At 44.6% G+C, this 17,649-nt stretch overlaps 1 protein-coding gene across 3 annotated transcripts in view; it reads right to left on the reverse strand.

Moving 5' to 3' along the window:
- The window catches only part of IKZF3 (IKAROS family zinc finger 3), a 186,655-nt gene that overhangs the window by 37,011 nt on the left and 131,995 nt on the right, over window positions 1-17,649 (reverse strand). For all 3 annotated transcript variants that reach the window (XM_068264161.1, XM_068264160.1, XM_068264162.1), the window contains exon 7: window positions 4,790-4,906. In XM_068264161.1, the coding sequence (XP_068120262.1) occupies window positions 4,790-4,906 (117 nt within the window). The remainder of the gene's footprint in view (window positions 1-4,789; window positions 4,907-17,649) is intronic.

Raw genomic sequence — 17,649 nt, forward strand, 5'->3', positions numbered from 1 at the left:
TCGCATTTTTGAGAGTTATGTTTTTACTTTGTAATTTTTATAGCTGTCATTAATAATCCATTTTTTTTATTTTCCTGGGAGGAGGCAGATGTCTGGGGTTTCTTTTATTAAAATCTCAGTATACTATTACCCTGCCCATCTTCTCCTGGACACCGGAGGCGAACATGAGTTCCCCTGTGGCGTCTCCTTTTTGCGGAGTACCGCGTGTGTGGTTTTTATGGATTATGTAGGCTGGTATTGCTTGGAAGGAGTAACCCCATGCTCATCAGATCCAAATTTCCAGGGGAAGAACCAGTCTGCATGAGGGACAAGGCTACATAAGCAAATGCAGGGGGGGGGGGGATTACGGCTGCCCAGAATCCCCCCTCATACCATAGCTGCTGCAGTGTCTGGGGACAGGCACAAGTTGAGACACCAGAATATCTGCAGGTATTCTGCAGCTCACAGCCCTGCCCCCTTTCTTTCCCTGCTACAGTTTACTTTGAATGTACCAGCAAGCGTGTATACAGAACATGGAGCAGCAGCGTGTGTACGGAGCATGGAGCTGCAGCATGTGTATGGAGCAGCAGCGTGTGTACAGAGCATGGAGCAGCAGCGTGTACAGAGCCTGGAGCAGCAGCGTGTGTACAGAGCATGGAGCAGCAGCGTGTGTACAGAGCATGGAGCAGCAGCGTGTGCACAGAGCATGGAGCAGCAGCGTGTGCACAGAGCATGGAGCAGCAGCGTGTGCACAGAGCATGAAGCAGCAGCGTGTGCACAGAGCATGGAGCAGCAGCGTGTGTACAGAGCATGGAGCAGCAGCGTGTGTACAGAGCATGGAGCAGCAGCATCGTGTGTACAGAGCATGGAGCAGCATTGTGTGTACAGCGCATGAGCAGCTCTGGGGAACTTAACAGAGTCAGGTATGAGCACAGCCCTGTGCTCATGCTGGGTAAATGCTTCACTTTCCCCTTCATTAGCAATGTTGGCTGTCCTCATTATTATCTGTATCCAAACTGTTCCTGATCGATCCCGTTGTCGATCGGGAGCAGAATGCACATTTAGAACATAATTTTCAGATCCTGTCAGTCAGACGTGAAATTGCATTATGTGTACCCAGCATGATGTCCTACCATATTATTATAATGTATTGTGCGTGGCGGAGGGAGAACTTTCAAGAATTCCCCCCCCCTTGAAAATTCAGAATTTGCCCCTGGCTTACATACATTAAAAATGTCCCAGGGGCAGCTTTGGCTACAATTTAACAGGTAAGCATAGCCATTTATTGCAGGCATTGTAGCAATGACTGGGGATGGTGCTTTTATATGCCATCAGTGAATTGCCTTTAGTTACTGTTGTGGTTGTGACTTTATTTGACTTTAGTTCTGCTTTCAGCTCTGTTAGATAATGTAGGACAGCCATGCACCTGAGAGTCACATATGTAACTGTCCTGGCCTGTAAAATGATTCCCTTTTCTGAATGAAGGCTTCACTGAGCATAACGTCTCTTGCTTCCCACCCAATACAACCAACCAGACGTCTCTGCGCACTGCACAATCACACCTATGTGTACAACTGGAAAGAGGTTGTGAAAGCCACACACTCACCAAAATTAGGGGAGAGGGGGGAAGCCCGGGAACAGAAAGAACCACAGTGACTGAAAAACAACATCCATCTGTGAGTATGGTAAATGCAGTGTGCTAGTGCAGCAAACCTCACAACTTGTACTGCTTAACCACTTGAGGACCGTAGGCTTATACCCCCCTAGTGACCAGGCTATTTTTTGCAATTCAGGGCTCTGCCGAAGGTCGCTGCCGAAGCCATACAAATTAGCACATAAATGAATCCCCCCCCCCTTTTCTGCCCACCAACAGAGATTTCTGTTGGTGGGCTCTGATCGCTGCTGGCTGTTTTTTTTTAATTTATTTTTTTTTATAAATTTAAATGTCATTATTTTTTTAATAAATGTGTCTTTTTTTAAATTTTGCATCCCCCCTTCCCCCACCAGCTAATCACAGCAATCAGCTCTTATAAGCATCAGCCTATGAGAGCCGATCGCTCTCTACGCCTCTCTAGGGGACAGCCAAGTGACATGGCTGTCCTCAGTAAAGTGCTGCTATAGATCGCTGTGCTGTACAATGTAAATAGACGGCGGTGGTTTCAACGTCTAATATTCTAATAGCGGCTGCGATCGCCACTGTTAGACTGATGACAGAGTGGAGCATCGGCGTGAGATCCCCTGCAAAACTCCGCCCCGGGACTTAACGCCTTTCGGCGTTCAGGGTTCCTGGGGCTGCCACCTTAACGACACCTATTGGCGTTAGGCGGTCGGGAAGGGGTTAAAGGAAATTTGAAGATTGTTGCTGCAGCCTCTGCCGGTCCTTGAAACAACCCGTTAAAACCATCAACTTAGTTAGCAGACAGGAAGAGGCTGTGCTCTGCTGTCTGTTTCTCCTCTGCCCCTTGCGTCTTTCCACTTTGCCCTTTCCCCGCCCCTCCGTGCACGTACTTGTTAATCAGGGTGAAGGCGACTCTGGATAGCCAGAGCAAGCCTTGACATGTCCCGGAGTCGGTACTCTGATCGAGGCCACGTGCCGGAACCGACCGTGTGAGCTGGACACGCACAAGAGGACAAACTGAGCATACTCAGTGCTGGGGTCCTCTCGTACATGGCATCCGAAGAAAGTGCCTGCGTTCAGTTCATGCTGCGATGACCCGGAAGTAGTTCTGGGGTCGCGGCCATCTTGCCTGGAGGTCGGGAGCAGAAAAATGGAAAAAATGCAAATAACGGCAGCAGGGATCCACGAAAACGATTTCAATGAAGTCAGGGAGGACTCCTTAATTCAGTAATGTTTTTTTTTTTTTTTATCGTATCCTTTACTATATTTCAGGTCCCCTTTAAAGCCCAAAGCCAGGATTTTTCTTTTTAAACTGTTATGTTTTCCCTACCTAAACTAATTCAGAAATCCCGACTCTAATGCTAGGTACACACGATGTAATTTTCTGACACATTTACTGTCAGATCTATTATTTCCAACATGTCTGATCTAATTTACGATACATTTTTCAAACAATTTTTCATAGATGTTAACAGGGCCGGAGTAACCATAAGGCACTGTAGGCACGTGCCTACAGGCGCCTGCTGATGGAAAGGCGGCTCACTCTCCTCCCCAAGCACCTCCCTCCTTACCTATGCAGAGTCCTGATGAGAGTGTAAATGAGAGGTTACTCACCCTGCTCTCAGCATTCCACTGATGGGTTCTCCCTTCAGTCATGGGTACCTCTAGCTACTAAATATTGAGGGTATTTCTGGCTACCTAATACTAAGGGGAACCTGTAACTACCTACACCAGGCAAGGGAAGTAGGGGAGAGGTGACAGCTGGGCCAGCCAGCACATTTGGGTCGTGGTTCGGTGGGGGTTCGTAGGTTCATGGAGGGAGAAGTCTAAGGTGCCAGAACATCTGTGCCTATAGGCTCCTGTGATGTAAATCCAGGCCTGGGTATGGATGGAAAATCACTTGAAAAATCGATCGTAAATAAGATCGGACATGTTGAAAATAATGAATCTGGCAGTAAATCTGTCTGAAAATTGCATTGTGTGTACCTAGCATTTGGGACGTATGTGCATAGGTATGGTTGAAGCCCTGTTCCACCACCAGTACTGAAGACCTGCAGCTGCCTGCAAACACACAATGTTCTTTGGGAGCAGCTGGCAAGCACTAACTTTGTGCGCGTCAAAGAGCGCCGACCAGGATATCGGGAACGGGAGCGTGCAAACTGAGAAAGACACCAGAAAGACAAAGGCTTACCTCCACACACACACAGGGCGTCATTTTGAAATTTAGATTTGCGCTAAGGTATCCTTTAAAGAGGAACTTGAACTAGGGAATGAACTTCATCACAAAAAGTAACTGATACCGCCTTTTCCACAGGAAATCTTTAACCTTTCTCGAATAGATCATCAGAGTGGGCCTGTGTGGCTGATATTGTGGTGAAACCCCTCCCACAGTGTGATGTCATGACCGTGGTCCTGACAGTTTCCTGTCTGTGAGCCTCAATGCATTGTGAGAAAAAAATGTCTTTTTCCAACTGCCAAGCAAGCAATATCTGTGCATAGAACGCTCAGTAATGAACACTCCGTACAGATCAAACCTAAAAAAGAGGCGGCACACCAATGGCTGCAAAACGTTACTTGTATTGTGGAACAGTGACACTACATGTTACGGACACGCAGGTCCTTCATCAGGTGTGATGAAGATCCTGCGTGTCCGTAATGTGTAGTGCCACTGTTCTGCAATACAAGCAACATTCTGCAGCCATTGGCGTGCCGCCTCTTTTGTTACGTTTGGTTGTACCAGGAGCGTTTGAGCATTCCGGTCGAGGCGAGGCACCGGCACAATCCCAGGCAAGCACACCTGGGTGCCGTCTCCTTGGAACACTTTCCAGTGAAGCTACTCCGCACTGATCACACTGGCAGCACTAAAGATGTCACCACCTCCAATGATAAATGTAAATCATGGCGTTTGAAAATGAGAGAAACAAAGAAACTGGAGCTGAATCAATGACTCCCTTTTATAAATAGGCCTCTAAGTCATTTCCAAACAGTCTGAATAAGCTGTGCTCCGCCTCTGTGCACACCAACTCTGCATATTCACACGCCGACTCATCCATCTACTGCTGAGTTGAAAACTCGTACATACCTATGGAAACTCACACAAATTTCCTAATAGTCCCACACATGCACAGCCCATCACCCCTGAGTAGCTGTCCTGCCCACGTATGGATTCCTTTACAAACTAGGACTTCTTACCAGTAAACTTCTGGGGCATGGAGCTCTTCCTCTTGGCCACATTGCTGGCTAAACGGTCCAGGACCATGGCTCGCTCAATCCCCATCTCCGGCTTCATCTGTTTGGGCTCTTCAGTAGCTGTGATACCAAGACAGAGAAGATAGACAATCAGCAAAGGATGGTAAAGAAAGAAAAAGAAATAAGCCATCAAATATGTTTTAGCTTAAACAGGCAAGACAGCCCTCACCATGAATGTCAAGTGTTTCTTTGTTTTTCTCAATGCCTCATGTAGGTGAACTTGTGGTCAACATAAAACAGCAGAAAGAGAGAGGGGTGTACATGATAGGCTTCCTAGCATAGAAGCAGAAAACACCACTCATACAAATAGCACTATCTGCTCAATCTAGAGGAAGTAAAGAAGACAGTAAGACAGATTTGTGGAAAGAATAGAGGCTTCTTTCATGTCAATAGAAAACAGAATAAACTGCTTTGCAGATAATATAGCTGAAAGTCTACCTGTAGCGACACGTAGCATAATGAGATTAACTAGAGGATATATAGTACCAATCCTCCTTAGAACTATCCTGTGGCTCCACCCCCTTTTTTCGCTGTACGGGTTAACAACCCAGCGCTATAAATCCCAGTCTCTCTGCAGTGAGATAAAGTGGGGGTGCAGCTCATTTTACCCTGATAAGGAGGTCATACAACCTGTTTGTGGCTATCTTACAATCCTGACAACAGTAACGAGGAAATACGTTTCAGAGATTATCATTACTCAGATGGGAGCTGAATAAAAGTATAGAACAAAAGCAGATACCAATGAATTTACCCTGCAGAGGTAGAATCTTAACCCTTAAAGAGACACTGAAGCGAAAAAAATAATAATGATATAATGAATTGGTTGTGTAGTACGGATAATTACTAGAATATTAGAAGCAAAGAAAATATTCTCGTAGTTTTTCAGTTATATAGTGTTTTTTATAACAATGCATTATTCTCATATATTTGCAGTTTACACACTACTCAGCATTCTAAATGATTTTTACAGAGCAGGCAGTGAACTTTTGACCTGTCCTGTGCAGAAGAAAAAACAATATAGTGACAGACAGTTGAGATAACAACCTTTAGGAGTCAGAGCTCTCTGCGACTTTGAAAGGCATGGAGCTCAATGGCTTATTTGCATACTTATTTGCATATTTGCAATTGGAGTTTAACGCTTCCTGTACTGGAAACAATATTAGACTTGTATATCTGCTCCTAATGTTTTATTTCTTAGCTGTACAACACATACAAATTATATCATAATTTTTTTTTCCGCTTCAGTGTCTCTTTAAATCCAATATAAGAATACGGGATTCCAACAAAGTCTAATTTAGAATCCTTTCTATAGACAGGATTAGTATTACTGTATAATCCATTTATTTTCACTTCCGGTATCAAGCCCAACTACATTAAATGGGAAATGTCAACATATATAGCAGAGCTAGTGCTGACTAGTTCAGAACTTGTTCCTTTTCCATAATGTAGTGGGTTGCAAGACCTCCTCCCCAAGCAAGCCAGAAGGCTGTCCTCCCCTTGGAGCTAGCACTGCTGTGACACTTTATAGTTAGTTCTGGCATCATAGCTCCCACAGACTAAAGCCTGGCACACACTTTCAATTATGATTGGCTGATTTTACTACCTCCATGTAGTATGAGGGCCCACAATATTGAATACTATGAGCAGACTGTAGGTAACCCAACCCCTCATACTACATGGAGGTGCTAAAATGGTCTAATCCAGTCATAATTTAAATCGTATACCAGGCGTAAGGGTCTATACACACATCCAATTTCTTGGCCAATCACTAGTCAATTTGACCACTTCCATGGAAAAACGAGATAGTGTAGGTAAGCTCTCATACTCAATGGAAGTGGTAAGATTGGCCAATCAAGTTAAGTGCGGAGGAGGTGTTTTTTTCTTTCTTTTCTATTCCTATAAATTTACCTGGATGAAAAACCTCAGTCAGGACTGTTGGATGGGGTATTAAGTAAATTGTTTTATTGCAGAGATGGATTTATTAGGATGATATGTAGCTGAAAGGGGTGTACATCATTAAGATCTCTGTCTTGTCGCCAATGTTGGCTCTACATTGCTTTTGTGAAATTGCTTATGTAAGCTTTGACCTAATAAAAATTATGATTGTGAAAAAAAGTACGGACGAGAGAGTGTGTGTGTGTGTGTGTGTGTGTGTGTGTGTGTGTGTGTGTGTGTGTGTGTGTGTGTGTGTGTGTGTGTGTGTGTGTGTGTGGTGTGTGTGTGTTTCTGGTGTTTGTGTGTGTTTCCGGTGTGTGGGGCGTGTGTGTGTGAGTGTGGGGGGGGGGGGTTGCAGGTGTGTGGGGTGTGTGTGTGTTTCTGATGTGTGTTTCTGATGATTGTGTGTGTGTGTGTTTCCGGTGTGTGTTTCTGGTGTGTGTGTGCGTGTGTGTTTCCGGTGTGTGGGGTGTGTGTGTGTGTGGTAGGGGGGGTGCAGGTGTTTGTGTGGTGTGTGTGTTTCCGGTGTGTGTGTGTGGGGTGTGTGTGTGTGTGCAGGTGTGTGTGTAGTGCAGGTGTGTGTGTGAGCGTGTGTTTCTGGTGTGTGTGTGTGTGTGTGTGTGTTTCTGGTGTGTGTGTGTGTTTCTGGTGTGTAGTGTGTGTGCGCTTCTGGTGTGTGTGCTTCTGGTGTGTGTGTGTGTGGGGGGGGGGGGTGCAGGTGTGTGTGTGTGTTTCCGGTGTGTGTGTGTGGGGGGTGCAGGTGTGTGTGTGGGGTGCAGGTGTGTGGGGTGTGTGTGTGTGTGTGTGTTTCTGGTGTGTGTGTGTGTGGTGTGTGTGTTTCTGGTGTGTGTGTGTTTCTGGTGTGTGTGTGTGTGTGTGTGTGGGGGGGGGGGGTGTGGGGTGTGTGTGTGGGGGGGGGGGGGTGTGGGGTGTGTGTGGGGGGGGGGTGTGTGTGTAGAGTGTGTGTAGTGTGTGTGTAGAGTGTGGGTGTGTGTGTGTTTCTGGTGTGGGGGGGGGGTGTGGTGCAGGTGTATGGCGTGTGTGTGTAGTGTGTGTGTGTGTGGTGCAGGTGTATGTGTAGAGTGTGTGTACGTGTTTCTGGTGTGTGTGTGTGTGTGTAGTGTGTGTGTGTGTGTGTGTAGTGTGTGTGTACGTGTGTGTGTGTGTGTGTGTGCAGAGTGTGTGTAGTGTGTGTGTGTGTGTGTGTGTGTTTCTGGTGTGTGGGGTGGTGTGTGTGTGTGGGGTGTGTGTGTGTTTCTGGTGTGTGTGTGTTTTTGGTGTGTATGTGTGAGTGTGTGTGTGTGTGTGTGTGTGTAAAGTGTGTGTGTGTTGCAGGGGTGTGTGTGTGTTTCTGTTGTATGTGTGTTTCTGGTGTGTGTGTGTGTGTGTGTGTGTGTTTCTGGTGTGTGTGTGTGTGTGTGTGTGTGTGTGTGTGTGTGTGTGTGTGTGTGTGTGTGTGTGTGTGTGTGTGTGGTGCAGGTGTGTGGGGTGTGTGTGTAGAGTGTGTAGTGTGTGTGTGGTGCAGGTGTGTGTGTGTGTGTGTGTGTGTGTGTGTGTGTGTGTGTGTGTGTGTGTGTGTGTGTGTGTGTGTGTGTGTGTGTGTGTGTGTGTGGTGCAGGTGTGTGGGTGTGTGTGTGGTGCAGGTGTGTGGGTGTGGTGCAGGTGTGTGGGGAGTGTGTGTGTGTAGTGTGTGTGTGTGTTGTCTGTTGTCTGTATGTGAAGGGGGAAGGGGAATTGCTGGAAAAGAAAAAAATATGTATGGATAGGGTATTGAATAAGAATAACAATTTATATTTTGTATAGTTGATAGCTTTTTTAATGTTCCTAAAATTCCCTGTGCAGTCTGCCATCTGATAAAGTGTGGTACACACATCCAATCTTGATTGGCCAGTGATTGCCTGGTTTTATCACCTCCATGTAGTATGGGGGCCAACAGATTTGAAATACTATAAACAGATGTGTAGGTTACCTTTCATACTACATATAGGTCATAAAATTGGCATATCACAGGCCAACCAAAATTTGTTATGTGTACTTTGCTTAAAGCCTGGTTCATTGGCCAGTGACTGACCAATTTGACCTCCTCCGTATAGTATGAGAGCTTACATGCACAAGCTGTTCATAGCATGCAAAATCTGTTAGCCCTCATACTAAATGGAGGTGGTAATATTATTGGCTAGTTATCGGCCAATCAAAATTAAAGGTATGCACCAGTGAGTCTGGGGAGAAAAAACACAGATTGCTTGATTAATAGCTCCTAGATATAATAAACTTATTTATATAAATAAGAGTTTTGTCCAGAAAAAACTGCCAATCTTTTGTTAACAGAGCCGACATTATCCAGCACCTTCTTAAAGTTAGATATCAGTCAACTAAAAAATACGGCGGGGGGCAGTTTTGTGCTAGTCTAGTTTAGAAGAAGCCAGCAGGAAGCCTCATAGAGAAATTCTGCTAATGTGATTGGGTAGACAGCACCCTCTCAAACTGTGAAGTTTCACATAGGTTGTAATAATAATACTTCTAATACCAGTATTTGGGCTTGATTCACAAAGCGGTGCTAACTGTTAGCACGGCCGTTTTCGCGTGAATTTTCGCATTGCGCGTGATCGCGAATTTGCGCGCGAAACGATAACGGAATTTTCGCACGAAAACGATATCGATTTCGCGGTAAAATTCGCGTTTGCGCGCGAAAACGTTATCGTTTCACGCGAAAATTCGCAATCGCGCGCAATGCGAAAATTCACGCGAAAACGGCCGTGCTAACAGTTAGCACCGCTTTGTGAATCAAGCCCATTGTATAGCACTTATCTCCTTGCGGACTCAAAGCACTTGAAAGCTGCAGCCACTAAAGGCACACTTAATAGGCCACCTTGCAGTGTTAGTCTCGCCCATATATTCTTTACTGAATAGGAACAGTCGCGATTCGAACCCAGGTCTGTGTCAGAAGCTTGTAGCAAACTACAGCCACACTATTTGGCCAATCACAACGCTTTGTGCTGTAGAGGGTGCTGTGATTGATGACCTGATCCCTATGAGGTTTTCTGATAAAATAAACTAACGTTTTACTCAAAACATTCTGAGCTCTTTGAACACAGCAAAACCAAAAACATACATACATATCTATACACAAAACTATCTAAAAAGAGCTGAAAGCTTAAGTTTATAGCACTGATTTTGTATTCGTTTTAAGACCTGCATACACTTACACTATGTAACATGACTGTACTTAAAGAGACACTGAAGTGAAAAAAAAATTGATATGATTTGTATGTGTAGTTCAGTTAAGAAATACAACATTAAGATCATATACATCAGTCTAATTGTTTCCAATACAGGAAGAGTTAAGAAACTCCAGTTGTTATCTTTATGCAAAAATGCCATTAAGCTCTACGACAAAGTTGAGGAGAGGGCTGTCTTCTGACTTTTATTATCTCAACTGTTAGTGAACAAATTTATTTTTCTCTGCCAGAGGAGAGGTCATCAGTTCACAGACTGCTCTGAAAGAATCATTTTGAATGCTGAGTGTTGTGTAATCTGCACATAATATAGAATAATGCAATGTTAGAAAAAACACTATATACCTGAAAATAAAAATATGAGAATATTTTCTTTGCTGCTAATCTTCTAATAATTATTCATAGTACACAACCAATTCATTATATCATATATTTTTTTTTTTCGCTTCAGTGTCTCTTTAAAAGGAACCAGAGGTGCGAGATCTATGGAAATTGCCATATTTGTTTACTTTTAAACAATACCAGTTGCCTGGCAGTCCTGCTGATCTTTCTGGTCAGTAGGGTCTAAATCGCACACCTGAAACAAGCATGTAGCTAATCTTGTGAGATTTGTCACAGACATCTGATCTGCATGATTGTTCAGGGGCTGTGGCTTATAGTTAGAGGCAGGGGATCAGCAGGACTGCCAGACAATGTGTATTATTTAAAAGGAAATAGACATGGCTGCCTCCATATACTTCTCTCTTTGGTTTCCGATTAATCTGATAGACTGCTAGTTCCTGATAAATTTGCAATTAGAAAGATATCATCAATCGCTTTACCACTTGCACCATTCCATCAGCTGAAAATTGTTCAAACTGCTCCCCACCCCCATCTGCTGAAAATGTCTGCCTTTCTAAACCCTATGGACTAGTTTTTAAATTGATGTATGTTGAATTTGATGGGCTTAGTGGATAGCTACCTTACAATGGACCTGAACTCTTGAACAGGACGGAAGGAAATCATAGAGAAATGCATCCTGTATGTTTTATTGCAGGGGTCTCAAACTCGCGGCCCGCGGGCCATTTGCGGCCCTCGATACAATATTTTGTGGCCCTTGCTGGCAAAAGCTTCCTTATAGTTCGCTTCAGTGCTCCCAAGTAATCCGCAGCATCCCCGCCGCTAAACGAGGGCTGCAGAGCCCCCAAATCGCCCGGGGAGCAATCCGACGGCATTTCCTGGAAGGGGCAGAGCTTTCAGCTTCAGCTCTGCCCCTCCTGACGTCAATCGCCGCACGGATCGCCGCCTCTCCCCGCCCCTCTCTGTGAAGGAAGAGTGAGAGGGGCGGGCAGAGGTGGCGATGTGCCGCGATTGGGAAATTCCTTATGCGGCCCAGCCTCATCCTGACTTTGCCTCCTGCGGCCCCCCAGGTAAATTGAGTTTGAGACCCCTGAGAGAGTTTAGCCTCTCTAATTCCCCCCCTCATCTGTGACTAATCACAAGTTGTAACTTGATCACTCAGCTGTGTCAGCTGACTGCCACGGCAGAGAGATAATGGGTAATCCCAGGATGTTAACAATATGTCTGCTTACATGAGAGCAGGAAGTAGACACACTGCAGATTTCTTGCAGGATTTGTATCAGCTGTGAGGCCCAGTGCACACCAAAAACCTCCTAGCAGATCCGCTAACGCTAGAGGTTTTTGAAGCAGATTTCAGAGCGATTCTAGGCATGTTCAGAGAGGTTTTCTTAACATGCCTAGCATTTTTTGGAGGGTTTTTGTGTAGCAGATTTCATATATTGTTACAGTAAAGCTGTTACTGAACAGCTACTGTAACAAAAACGCCTGGAAAACTGCTCTAATTTAACGTTTTCCAGAGCGGTTTGAGCTTTTCCTATACTTCACATCGAGGCAGAAACGCTTCTGCAAACCGCAAAAATGCTGCAGGAGCCACGTTTGCGGTTTGCTAAAAACCTCAAACCGCCGGTGTGCACCATCCCATTGAGATACATTAGCCAAGCGTTTTCACAAGCGGCAGAGGTTTTTAAAAAACGCTACCAAAAACGCTTGATGTGCACCAGGCCTAACAAATGCTTTTCTTCAAAGGTGATTGTGCTGTTGCGTATCTTTTAGAGCAGAGAGGACATTCTGAGTTCAGGTCTTTCCGTGATCTAGCTTCAGTGCATGAAATCTCATTAGCCCCAATGGTTTTATTAATGTTTTTTCACATTTTTATTTGTATAAGTAAGCCAGAACATGTTGTTTCACCAGCACCCACTACAAAAGAGCAGCAGAGGTAGATGCATAGACGCACATGCCACACGGCGCTTACTGAGAAGACATCAAAGACCAGACTGGTGGTCGCTGCTCCCAGCACTGATGTAGCTAGCGGTCTCCAATAGCCTCCCCTACGAGTGCCGTGCACAGGCCACCTGCAAGCTGCCTCCTCGGACCATGTTCAGTCTATTGTCAGTATTTCCACTGAGCTGGTTTGAGGTTTCATCTTCTCTCAATACAAGGTGAGTACTCGGGTATCCTCGCTGTCTAATAGCAAGCACTGCTTCCTGTCCCTTCAAATTTGTGGTTGGTGGAGGAAGGAAAGTGGAGCAAAGGGGGAGGAAGGTGGCTGTGCACAACACAAAGAGATGAGCATACAAGATGTGTATCAGAGGTTGAGTCAAGTCTTCGAGCAATATTACACTGTGCTCCAGACTGTATGGTTTATAAGACGAATCGCATCTGCAGAAATGGCATATCTATTATTTGATCTCCAAATTACACTGGTTGTCATCTCAAGTATGAAAACTGCTGGTTTCATCCAAGCTGTCTTATTTTTCGTGTCATTATAAACTGATATACGGTATATCACCTGCTCCTTGTTCTTAACAACGGTCCCATTTCTCAATCACCAGATCACAGATTGCAGTTTGTACAGTGCTGTTTTCAAATAACACAGAAGTGTCGAGGCCATCACACAAAATATAGGCTGTTGGGCATAGCTTCCAACTGTCCCCTTTTTGGAGGGACAGTCCCTCTTTGGGAGCCCTGTCCCTGTTTCCTCCTCATTTGTCCCTCTTTCAGGACTTTGTCCCTCTTTCTATGTAAATATATGTTTTTCTCTACTAAAAATGTATTTGAATGACTCTCTACTTTATTCCCATCCTTTAAATTGATATATTACTAAGTTTAAAATGTTAATATGAAGGAAAATGAACCAGGATAGAAAGGACCAGTGTGGTTTGAATTATAAAACAACATATTTTTCTTATGAAATCTTTATGGTATGGGTGACTAGGGGTGTGATGGAGTTGTGATCAGGGGTGTGGCTTAAGTGTCCCTCTTTCTGATCTCAAAAAGTTGGGAGGTATGCCGTTGGGTATATCTCTGGTCTCAAAATAGCATGTTCTTTTCATGTGTGCAGACTGAAATGGCTCATTATATTATTACATGCAGTGTTGATGCCCTGATTGCAGCTCCTGGCTTATGCTCTGCTGCCCGACACCAGCTGCTCGTCCCCAACTTTATAACATGTAATGAAAGAGCCGTTCAAGGCATTTCACCTGCCTGGGATTGAGATCCGATCTCTCGGACGATACTGTAGGGCCGATAATGTACAGACATGCTTACTGTTACTATTCGGGGGCAGGGTATCTGCATGGGAGCAGTGTCACACGGTGGGCTGGGTGCGTGGGGAGAACAAGGCTCTCTGGTAGCGCTCGGCCAAATCGATCCGCTAGGCTGATCGCTGGCTGAGATGTTGAGGAGCATCGGGGGCCGATGTACACATTCTGGATTGTCTCCAGAGGTGGTTTTTATTAGCCGCCTTGGCCGTGTTTCATCTGGCTAGCCTACAAAGCTTTAGTTCAAGCTCGTGGCAGTGTTGTCATCTCATTCCTTAAAATATGGACACATATGAATTACTCAGCCAAGAAGCATACAAAGAGTCGCACACCATGCAGAATTACGAGGTGCTGGACACGGGTACATCAGTCAAAGTATAATCACGTAACGTGCCAGATGTCCATTCAGGAAACTGCCATGACTCCGAAACGTTCATTGGTTTTCTGAATGGACATCTGGCACATTATGTGAATAAACAACCTCATCCTTTGCTGTGTGTTGACCTCTTGGATTATGCTGTGAATTATACAGGTCTTGTGATTAGTTAGCTGTCATTTAGGCACTGATTTTGTGTAAGTGGCCCGAGAATGTGCACAGTTTAGATGTGTCAGTATTTGAAGGGATGATTTGGCAACCCTGACTTGTGGTTGTGCATATAATCAGCGGAGGACCGCCATAGGGCAGAAGTAATCATGGCAACAAAATCAGATCCGGGAAATTATAGACCAGTAACATAAACACCAGTTGTATGCAAACTATTTGAGGTTTCCTTAAAGAGACACTGAAGCAAAAAAAAATGATGATATTATGATTTGTATGTGTAGCACAGCCAAGAAATAAAACATTAAGATCAGATACATCAGTGTAATTGTTTCCAGTACAGGAAGAGTTGAGAAACTCCAGTTGTTATCTCTATGCAAAAAAGCCATTAAGCTCTCCGACTAAGTTAGTCGTGGAGAGGGCTGTTATCTGACTTTTATTATCTCAACTGTAATTGAACTGTTTACTTTTTCTCTGCTAGAGGAGAGGTCATTACTTCACAGACTGCTCTGAAAGAATCATTTTGAATGCTGAGTGTTGTGTAATCTGCACATATTATAGGATAATGCAATGTTAGAAAAAACACTATATACCTGAAAATAAAAGTATGAGAATATTTTCTTTGCTGCTAATCTTCTAGTAATTATTCATAGTACACAACCAAATCATTATATCATATTTTTTTTTCCGCTTCAGTGTCTCTTTAACCACCTTAGCGGTATGGACGAGCTCAGCTCGTCCATTACCGCCAGAGGGTGCCGCTCAGGCCCTGCTGGGCCGATTTACATGAAATAAAGAGCAGCACACGCAGCCGGCACTTTGCCAGCCGCGTGTGCTGCCCGATCGCCGCCGCTCTGCGGCGATCCGCCGCGAGCAGCGGCGAAAGAGGGTCCCCCCAGCCGCCTGAGCCCTGCGCAGCCGGAACAAATAGTTCCGGCCAGCGCTAAGGGCTGGATCGGAGGCGGCAGACGTCAGGACGTCGGCTGACGTCCATGACGTCACTCCGCTCGTCGCTATGGCGACGATCTAAGCAAAACAAGGAAGGCCGCTCATTGCGGCCTTCCTTGTTTATTCTGGGCGCCGGAGGCGATCAGAAGAACGCCTCCGGAGCGCCATCTAGTGGGCTTTCATGCAGCCAACTTTCAGTTGGCTGCATGAAATATTTTTTTTTTTATCTAAAAAAAACCCTCATGCAGCTGCCCTGGCGATCTTAATAGAACGCCAGGGTGGTTAAGAGATGCTATAAAAGACTTCGGACCAAATGCAATTCACTTTTTCTCCCAAGTTTTCTTCTTGGTGACATTTTCACAACTGGGTATAAAATGCCATTTAAACCAACAGCAAGCAAGAAAGTACATTTGATAGTCATTTTTCAACATCTTTTGAGTACTTTTTCGATTTTAAAATGCTGAAAAGTTAGTTTAAACAGAAGATGAAAATTATCTCTTAGGAGAAAACTCAGGTGAAAAAGTTAATTGCATTTGGGCCTTCATAACAGAGAATAATCTAATTACTCACCATGAACATTGGTTTACTAGGGACAGGTCTTGGTTGACTAACATGCTTGGCTTTCATGGAGTGGATATTGGGAATGCTGGCGATATGATATACTAGTAGCATCATAAAGTTTTAATGATCACCTGAAAATGATTATAGTATATTGATACAATTTTGTCAGTGTCACAATTAATCCTTAAAGAGACTCTGTAACAAAATGTTCAGCCTTCGTTCTTCTATCCTATAAGTTCCTATGCCTGTTCTAATGTGGTCTGGATTACTGCAGCCTTTCCTAGTTGCACAGTGGCTGTATTATATCTGTTATATAATCTAATCTTCTTTCCTCTGTCGGCTTTGTCGGACTCAGGCTGGAATGTGCTGTTCTGCTTGTGATAGGATATAAGTTATACACACCCTCTCCAGGCTCCTCTCAGCCTATCACATGCCATGTCTTTTGTTTGTAAACACTGCCTAAAACTGGCAATTACAAGCCAGGATTGCAGCAGGGAGTGGCAGAAACAGCACAGAGGGACCCAGGAGAACATAATGAATAGAATGGTATGCTTTTTATTGTAAGAATTTTAGAGTACAGATTCTCTTTAAGTGCATGATGTTGAGAAAATCAGCTCACTGTATCCTTTATTTCTTTTATAGATTGTGCTAGGAGTGACTAAAGCGCGAGATTAAAAAGACTGAGGCTCGCAGCGTGATAAAGTTCCTGCATTTGAAAGGTAATAGTGCCCGATCTTAAAAATACTTTTCATCATGTTACAACTTAATCAACATCTGTTTTGAAAGGTCACGCTGTGTTTGTTTCTGGAAAAGGGTTCGCAAACGTAGAACCCAGCGTGCAGACACCTTAGACATGTGCAATGGATAATTATCCCCACACTACCGCAACTGAGGCCAGTTTCCTGCATGATCATTTGGATAGTTGTTCACCTGTCTTGCAGGATTAAACACTCCACTTTCTTCAATGTGTCCGCAACGCCCATCGGTGTTTGTCTTTCAGGTCTTGGCTCGTCTCACAATAGTGTCATAAGATAGATAATCATTTCCATATTCAGATAGTCGGAGCGCCCTTCAGTTTTGCAACCATATGATAAAATTATTTGAATTCAGAGGTAAGAATAGGAAGTCTTACCTGTGATGAAGACTCTTAGACAGATATATAGGTTAACAATTTATTTAGCACTCGGACAACGCGTTTCGCGATCGAACAGTCGCTTCTTCGGGTCAAGTTATTGTGCTCCTCCAAGTAGACACACAACGACTGTATGACGCTGGTGCGTGACGAGTAACAGATACACAATAATACAATGCAGAATGAGGTCTAGACCAGTCTGTACTTGTGCACAAGTATCAAGTCGAGGTACAAAGTCGTAAAGAGTAATCGTGGTCGGTAATCAGCAGGGTCAGTAACGAGTATCAGATGATTGACAAATTACAGGGATATCCCAAAAGCGTAAAGGAAAGTCAGGCCGAGTCAATAACAGGAATCAGATGGCTTTAGTACAAAAGGATGAGACAAGAGCTTGGTCAGAAAAAGGCAGAAGTCGGTACACAGATAAACAACAATGATATGATTTCCTAGGAAATTACAATTTACAGCTATCAAGAAACTACAACAACTGACTAACTGGAGTACATATATATGGTGAGTACCACCATATATGATGTATCTCAAGAAGCTAGCTAGGGTCAAGAACCAGCGATCTGATTAGTATCAAGGCCAGTGAGCAACTGAAGCTCCTGGCCTTATATACGGTGCAGATGATTCAAGCGTGTAGCCTCCCGAGAGGTGTGGCTGATGACCTCACTGCTGACTCCTCTGCACCCGCCTCCTGAGACTGTAAAGTCCGCCCGATCTCGCTCGCGACCATTCAGTCGCATTGCGCACGCGTGGAGGACGGAGCTCGGCTGCAGGGACGCTGGGGGCGCTTGATGGCGGTGAAACAGACTGCACGTACGAACGAGTACCAGCAGACACGCCAT

Source organism: Hyperolius riggenbachi, chromosome 12, assembly GCF_040937935.1.
Source record: "Hyperolius riggenbachi isolate aHypRig1 chromosome 12, aHypRig1.pri, whole genome shotgun sequence".
NCBI classification, from domain to species: domain Eukaryota; kingdom Metazoa; phylum Chordata; class Amphibia; order Anura; family Hyperoliidae; genus Hyperolius; species Hyperolius riggenbachi.